Source organism: Myotis brandtii, unplaced genomic scaffold (assembly GCF_000412655.1).
Source record: "Myotis brandtii unplaced genomic scaffold, ASM41265v1 scaffold2134, whole genome shotgun sequence".
NCBI classification, from domain to species: Eukaryota; Metazoa; Chordata; class Mammalia; order Chiroptera; family Vespertilionidae; genus Myotis; species Myotis brandtii.
Genome location: NW_005357977.1, coordinates 113,663 through 122,039, shown reverse-complemented (window position 1 = coordinate 122,039; position 8,377 = coordinate 113,663). Strand labels below are relative to the sequence as shown.

At 42.4% G+C, this 8,377-nt stretch overlaps 1 protein-coding gene across 3 annotated transcripts in view; it reads right to left on the bottom strand.

The window, feature by feature from the left end:
• Nucleotides 1–242: 242 nt before the first annotated feature.
• Nucleotides 243–8,377, bottom strand: part of ADGRE3 (adhesion G protein-coupled receptor E3) — a 50,020-nt gene continuing 41,885 nt past the window's right edge. For all 3 annotated transcript variants that reach the window (XM_014539344.1, XM_014539345.1, XM_014539346.1), the window contains 7 exons: nucleotides 7,807–8,004; nucleotides 7,310–7,545; nucleotides 6,764–6,830; nucleotides 6,454–6,545; nucleotides 4,631–4,799; nucleotides 1,240–1,335; nucleotides 243–572 (listed from right to left, as the gene is read on the bottom strand). In XM_014539344.1, the coding sequence (XP_014394830.1) occupies nucleotides 564–572; nucleotides 1,240–1,335; nucleotides 4,631–4,799; nucleotides 6,454–6,545; nucleotides 6,764–6,830; nucleotides 7,310–7,545; nucleotides 7,807–8,004 (867 nt within the window). In that variant the 3' untranslated portion in view covers nucleotides 243–563. The remainder of the gene's footprint in view (nucleotides 573–1,239; nucleotides 1,336–4,630; nucleotides 4,800–6,453; nucleotides 6,546–6,763; nucleotides 6,831–7,309; nucleotides 7,546–7,806; nucleotides 8,005–8,377) is intronic.

Here is an 8,377-nt window from a genome sequence, read left to right as displayed (position 1 = left end):
TTGCTGTCTCAAATCTTAAAACAGTCAAGTTTCTGTTAATAAGGAACATATGACGTGGTGATGGCTGCTGAATAGACAATGCACAGTGCCTGCCATCTTTGGATCACTCCTGGATTGGGGTCTTCCCTGGTAGATGTGGAATGAGAAGGCAAAGGTGCTGAAAGTATGAGAGAGAATCATTTGATCTGGTTGATCATGAAATCTAGCCTGGATAAGAAAGAAGGCAAAGCTGATGGAGTGGATGAGTTTAAAGAACAAGTTTAACTTGAGACAAGGCCATGAAAGGGACCTCCTCATTTACAAAAAGTATTTGCAACAGTCATGATTTGGGTAACCAGGGACAACCACTGGTTGAATAAGAGAAATCCAATTCAACACTCATTTATCGAGAGCCCGTTATGCAGAACAAACACTTCGGGAAGTACAGGTTAAACATTTCTTCTCTAGGGATGTTGTGTATAATGATTCCTTTTGTCCTCAGCTTCATTCTTCATAATGCCAACCAGATCCATGGATATGACTTTCCATGTGAAGTTGAAAGTTCTAGTTTTAATATTTTCTCTTCACTTGTCCTGAAAAGATATTCCCACCACAAAAGATGTTTAGATTAAAGGTAGAGATAAGGATAAAACAAAACAAAAAGGCAAACAACAAGAAAGCAGAGAGGAAGAGTAGGAGTGGGTTAAAGCCAGAGAGCTCCATCCAGTAGCAAGGATGGCATGATCTCCTAGTATTTTAGAATCCTCGGACAGGTGCGGCCTTAGTTTATAGTTGGAGGACTTCTAAAAAATCTCAGATGAGCCCAGCGAGTGTGGCTCAGTGGTTGAGCATCAACATATGAACCAGGAGGCCACTGGTTTGATTCCAGATCAGGGCACATGTTCAGGTTTCAGGCGCCCTAGTGTGGGGCGTGCAGGAGGCAGGCAATCTATGATTCTTTCTCATCATTGATGTTTCTCTCTCTCTCTCTCTCTCTCTCTCTCTCTCTCTCTCTCCCTTTCTCTCTGAAATCAATAAAAATATATTTAAAAAAATAATAGATACCAAAGCCAGCTTAAGCACTGTTAGTGAGCAGGGTCATTAGAAACAATATAGTGAGAATAAGGAATGCTAACCAGGTCATCAGAAAAAGTACCTCTTCCCCATACCTTCCAGGAAGGGTAGCTCATATTAAAACAAGGAGAGGAAGTTTGGAGTGTCAAGGGGTGAAACATTAGAATAAGTCACAAGTCTTCTTACCACATTGTGTTTTGAGTCAGGGCCAAACCTGCTGGAAAGTGTATAAGTCTCAGATTCAGATTTAGGTTTCATGATGTTTCCAAACCACTTTCGAACCTGGAACAAGAAATACCAGGATGGTTTTTGTTAATATTGGAGAAGAGAAAAGGCAGAGTCGGGAAGAGGAAAGTGACATTATGAAAAAAAAATCTTTTCCTACAAAATGTGGTTTATCCACACAATAAAATGTTACTTAGCCTTAAAAACGAATAAAATTTGAACACATGCTACAACGTGGATGAACCCTGAAGACACTATGCTGAGTAAAATAAGCCAATCACAAAAGGACCAATACACTATGATTCCACATATATAAGATTCTTATAACATTCAAACTAGTTGAGACAGAAAGTAGAATGGTGGTTGCCAGGGGCTAGGCAGGGGAGAATGAGTTGTTATTGTTAATGGGTATGGGGTTTCATTTTGGGATGATAAAGAAGTTCTAGAGAGGGATGGGTGGTAATGGTTGCACACAATGTGAATGTACTTAATGCCACTGACCTGTACACTTAGACATGGTTAAAATGATACATTTTATGTTATATATATTTTACCATAATGATACTTTTCATTATGGAATACATCTTTGTTGTGGAAACATACAAAATATGCTATGCAGAGGAAGAAAATAGAAGCCATACATAACTCCTTAATCTAGTGAAAGACAACTAATGTTTTGGTGATATTCTTCCATGTGTCTTGTTTGGGGTCTCTTGAAGCAGACCCCAAGGCAGGGTTCAAGTGTAAAGAGTTAATTTGAGAGGTGTTCTCAGGAAAACACTAGTAAATCAGTGAGGAAGTGAGATAGGGCTGGGAAGGCAGTCAGTAAAAAGTACACAATCCTTCCCTAGTTGGTTTGGCTCAGTGGACAGAGTGTCGGCTTGTGGACTGAAGGGTCCCAGGTTCAATACCGGTCAAGGGCACATGCCTGGGTTGCGGGTTCAGTCCATCTTGCAGGAGGCAACCAATCAATGATGTTTGTCCTCAGCTTTGATGTTTCTCATCATTGATGTTTCTATCTCTCTCTTCCTCTCCCTTCCTCTCTGAAATCAATAAAAATATATTAAATAAAAGGTACCCAATCCTTTCCACTGTGGACAACTGGGGTTCAGTCCCATTGGGGGCTCTGGGAGTTAGCATAGGAAACACTTCAGTGTCATCCCACCTCAGGGACAAGGGATCTGGGACATTTATCCACCAGCTTGTCCTGTGCATGGGCCAGGCATGTTCTGTGGGCAGTAAGAAGCTCATAGCCATAGAGTCACAGGTGTTTTCAATAAGCAACCCAAGGCACATAGAGATGAATGGCAAAGGGATATGAGGGGGCCATGAACAGTATGTGCTACACCAAGGCTTCCAGCCTTGGCACTATTGACATCTTGGGTTGGATCATCCTTTGTGGTGGAGGTCATCCTATGCACTGCATATGAGGGGGCCATGAACAGTATGTGCTACACCAAGGTTTCCAGCCTGGCACTATTGACATCTTGGGTTGGATCATCCTTGTGGTGGAGGTCATCCTATGCACTGTAGGATGTTTAACAACATCTTTGGCCTCTACCCAATAGATGCCAGTAGCACCTTCCCTGAGTGTGACAATCAAAGATGTCCCTAGATATTGCTAAATATTCCCCTTGGGGAGTTGTTTGAGAACCATTGTACTTTGCCATGTACACCTATATCCACACATAAACAAATGCATAACAACATCCTATCTAATAAAAGACTAATATGCAAATTAACCATCACTTCATGACAAAGATGGCAGGGCCCACAGCCAATAAGGAGGGAATATGCAAATTGACATGACAAGGCGAGAGGCAGAAGGCAGCTCTGGGCCGGAGCGAAGGTGGTGCTGGCAGCCATGGGAAGGAAGGCCTATTCTTGCATGAATCTTCGTGCATCAGGCCTCTAGTAAACAATAAGGGCTTATATATAAACAAAATGCAACATTTCTGGAGCAATGTTTTGAAATTTGCTTTTTTTTCTAATATATTTTGAATGTCCTTCCAGTCCTAAAATATTTTTGTGTATGGACAAAGATTAACATTTGAATGTTTTAAGCCTATGCTGGTCCTTTGCTCTCCAGGAAGTGTTAGCTTGGGCAGCTCAGTTTCTTCCTCTCCTTCATCCACTGAGGAGATGCTCTTCCTTTCCAAGTTTGGTTTTTTGGGCACCTGAATGCAGAGTGAGGTAAAAAGGAGGAAGGGAGAGAAGGAGGGAAGGAGGGAGAGAAAGAAAGATGGATGGATGGAAGAAAGGGAGAGGGAGAGGGAGAGAGAAGAAGAAGAAGAAGAAGAAGAAGAAGAAGAGGAGGAGGAGGAGGAGGAGGAAGGAGGAGGAGGAGGAGGAGGAAGGAGGTGGAAGGAGGAGGAGGAAGTGCAGGAGGAAGATAGTACTAGTAACCAGAAAGAAATTGTGTCAGTCAGGACATATTTTGCTGCAGTAACAAACAATCTCAAAATCTGAGGGATACTTGGACCATGTGTCTTCTTCAAGGTATTTGAGAAGTACAAATAAAGACCTTGCATGATTTTGTATTTCTTCTGGTTGCTAGACTATGTTTATTTGGCCATTGTACCTCCTGATCTGAACTATGTGGAACCCAGCTTCATTGGGGTTTCAGTCTTCTACATTATATTTCATGGTTGCATAGTATCCTGTTCTATAGATGTAGTATAATTTAACTAAATCTAGGTAGAAGTATCTCAGCATAGTTTGATAGTATTCAGTAGGGTTTCATTATGTCTGGGGTTCAATTCTAGAGAGAACACACAGTCCAAATTATCCCTGAGTGCCTCTTAGTTAGCTAACATCTTAGAGGCTTATTTCAACAAGCCCAAAGCAGCCAGTATTTCCTGAGTGTTATATACACACCCCTGTTTCTTTTGCTCAACTGCAGACACATGAATTTGCTTGTATTTAGTAGTCATACTGAATATAAAATATATATCTGCATTTTATAGCCAAGCCAAGCTAAGGCCAGCCAAGATCATCTGAGCTCTAACCAACCTGCAGACTGAGAATGAGAACAGTACATATTCACGTTTAAGCCACTGAGATTTTTGAGGTTGTTTGTTAACACAGAAATAGATGACAATTACAAATGGGAAAGCTGAAAACAAATATGATATTTCCTTGATATAGTAATTATTTACCTTGTAAAGCCATTAATAAATATACATATCTCACAATCAATAGCATCTCAAAGTAGAGAAAATATAGGTAGCATTTACACACTGCTCACAAATTCATATGAAAATTTAGAGAATGTGTATCTAAATGTTCATTAAACTACATACCTGCAAATTTTTCTTAACTTTAAAACAATAAAGAAAGGGTAAATGTTTACCTGCTGGCTGAGGAGGCAGTAGACCAGGAAAATGAAGACACCCTGAAGGCTATTGATGATGGTGAAGAGGTAGCCCATGACCCGCTTAGCTGGGCCCACCTGCAAGATGCCCAGACACCACGTGCAGCCAAGGATGAGGACCAGGGCTGCTGCTTTCAGTGTCAGCATCCTGAGGGGAGTATAAACGAACATGTACACAAGCTGGTAATGGACATGGACACCCTTATAGAGTAGTTGTTAATGGTGAGGACTCTGGAGCTAGACCGCTTTGGTTTAAACCCAAGGTAGCATGGTGTGACGCTGGGCAAATTACTTTACCTTTCTATAACTCGGGTTCCCCCATCTTTCTAATAGTCCTGTTTCACAGGGCTGCTGTAAAGATTAAATGAGACTTTAACATATGTATTTAGGATAATATATAGAACAAAATCAGTACCACATATGCATAAAGCATTCTAAAACTAGGGGCTCTTTATTTCTTTCTCTTCTATAGATGGAGGGCCATATAATTTGTTATTCAAGCAGGGAGACTTTTGAGATTAAAAAGGGCATTATTAATAATTACATAGGATCAACAGGCATAAACTAGGACTGTCCCAGGCAAACTGAGATGTAAGGTCACTATATACCTACATATGCAGTATACATATCCCTAATTTAAACCATAATGTTTTATGTGAGAAAAGCTGGTTGAGGAACGATTTGCGGAGTGTGTTGGCTATTGTATGTGTGCCTGTCTGTTCTATAGAAATCCACAGAAAAAGGTCTGGGGAAAATATCACACATATTATATCATACCTGTCATAAAGTTTGTTAATTCCAGCTTTCTTGGGAAGTGGAAGTAGTAAGAAAAGAGGGAGTTAACCATTTCACTTTATATATTTTGAAAAAAAGATATATATATTGTGTTATTTTTGTGATTAAAATGAAAACAACAAATTATGTGTTCCATGTGAAATGGATGCTGCCAATTAAAAAGAGCTCATAGCCCCCAATTTTTTGAAATAGTATTATACAAAAAATATTTTAATCTAAATCCTTTCTAAACCCATTACACAGAACTCTTTAGATATATATTTAAGATTGTTATAATTAGCCAAATCGGTCTCTACCAGTGGGGTGAACCCAGTTTTGCTACGGCATCCTTCAGAAGCACAACTTTCAGAGTTTCTATAGAATCCAAGCCTTCAGTAACTGATGGATTCACAAACTTAAGTTGGTTTTTTTTTGATAAAAAGAGTACTCCTGTGTGCATCTTGTGCTGTGTGGCAGAAACTGCTGTTTTTGTCCATTCTCCTCCTCTTCCTTTTAGGGTTAGATCCCTCCCCTCTTTGAGTTTTTTCAAGGACACATGGCTACCAAGTTAGAGACTATGTATTCCCAGCCTCCCCTGAAGCTAGTTGTCACCATGTGACTAAGGTCTAGCCAATAAAATACGAGCAAATGTGGGCCATGCAACTTCCCATGGATGGGAAACTGACAAAGACAACATCTTAGGGAATGGTGGAGAAACAAAATAGGAAGGACCTGAGTCTCTGCATCACTTTGTGGAGCAGAGCTTCCCCACCAACCCTGGACTGCTCGCCTCTGGACTGTGACATGAGAGTAGCATAAACTTCTATTTCACTCTTTTTGATGGGGTGTCTTTTTGTCTCAGTAGCTTAGCCTGCACTCTATCTAATACGGATATTGGGAGATGACAGCAGCCTTGCTAGTCCCTGGAGCCTGGTTGTGGGGTGTATGTGTGTGTAGATATGCAGGAGGGACAAGAAGGGGGTAAGGAGAGGAAGAGAGCATCAGAAGTACCATGTGCTCCATCTTACCTTGTATTCTGGATGGTTGACACTTCACTGTTGAGGGAGGAGAATTTCTTTTTCAGAAGCCAAAGGACCAAGAGAAAAAATACTAAATTCACCTGCAGGAATGACGCAGACCAGGAATGCAAATTAAAATAATGCACGGCGTCCTTAATAAATTGCATACAACTCCTACTTTCCTTGCACACAGGACTGAATTGGTAGCAGGTGGAAAAGTGAAACCATACAATAGAGAAAATGCACGCCCCATGTACTATCTTGCACCCAGTACTTCTGGTGCTTCCTTTGGTCAGGACCCCTGGAGCCACATACTCACGCAGATAATGACACAGACGGGGCCAAGGAAACCCCAGATGAATCCTTGTTTCAGGTGGAGCCAGCAGCTGGGAATAATGGGGAAAGGGACACAGAGAGATCAGAGAAAGCACATGAAACGAAGATGAAGTGACACTTTTCCTAACAGAGAACGTTTCTAATGTCTTCTGACAATGCCAGCTGATGGCAATGAAGGTTTTGATTGCTCACTACTGTGTGTTAATGCTACATTACACATTTTATAAGCACAGTTGTGTTGAATGTTCATACCAAGGACATGACGGTGGGAAAATGGGGATAATACTAAAGAGAAATCTGAGACTGGAAAGCTCCAAATTATGGGAGGGGTAAAGCTGGTACCTATCCACGAAACTGCCTCCTTCAGAACCTTCCAACCTCCTATTGCCATCTTTCCCTGCTTCACTGGAGCAAGGCCAGAGCTCTTACACTCAAGGGAAAAGACATCCATTTGCTATGGACATCTCAATCACCGTCATTAATGCTGCCCCCCAAACTGTCCATGGCCCAGGGTGTGAGTCAAGCTCACTGTTCAGGTGTTCCATAAAGGTGAGGTCTGGATGCTGCGGAAATGGCCACGATTACAGCTGGGACTCCATAGCCCACAGGGAACATGAACTTCTTCATGAATCTGCTCACACTGGAGTAGTTGACCACCGTCAGGTTGCGTGCGGTGAGGAAGAGGTGCAGGCCCTCCAGCAGCATCCAGGTGAAGGAGGCCAGGTAGAGATAGTGTAAGGCACCCGCGATGATGGCGCACAGCACCTGGGGGAGGGGTGAGAGTCACCAGGTGGGATACTTAGGGTGGTGTGTGAACTGAGGGCCTCTCCTTTATACTGGCATTAGTTCAGAGCACCTGACATTAGACCAAGTTCATCAATAATAAAGGTGCTTGGTGATCAATGTCAACACTGCCCACCTTGGCATCACCCCTCCAACCTCTCCCAGAAACCAAAGCGATTTTATTAAGGTGCCCAAGCAGCATCCCCTGGGGAGGAGCGGGGTCCTTTGGGACAGTGTCAGTACCTTGTTCTCAGTTCTGTCGATGGCCGTGAGGAAGAGCAGGTGGGCCAGGAAGAGGCAGATTGAGAGATGCAGGTGGAGTGAGGTGCTGGTGTTCTGGATGGCTTTGCACAGCAGGAAGGTGAGGGCCGCCAGGAGGAGGCACAGCAGAGAGAGGCTCAGCCCCACGTAGGTGATCACAGCCAGGGCGGGATCCTCCTCCTGGGACCCAGCAAAGAGGAGACATCAGCCACACTATCCTGCTCTGGGATTGTGGTTTCCCCCCTTGGAACACAGGCACATTATGAGTTTCCTCAAAAAACTAAAAATGGAACTCTCATTTGACCCAGTAATACCACTTCTAGGAATATATCCCAAGAAATGAGAAACACCAATCAGAAAGGATATATGCACCCCTATGTTCATAGCAGCACAATTTACCATAGCTAAGATTCGGAAACAGCCTAAGTGCCCATCAGCAGATGAGTGGATTAAAAAACTGTGGTACATCTACACAATGGAATACTACGCTGCTGTAAAAAAGAAGGAACTCTTACCATTTGCAACAGCATGGATGGAACTGGAGAGCATTATG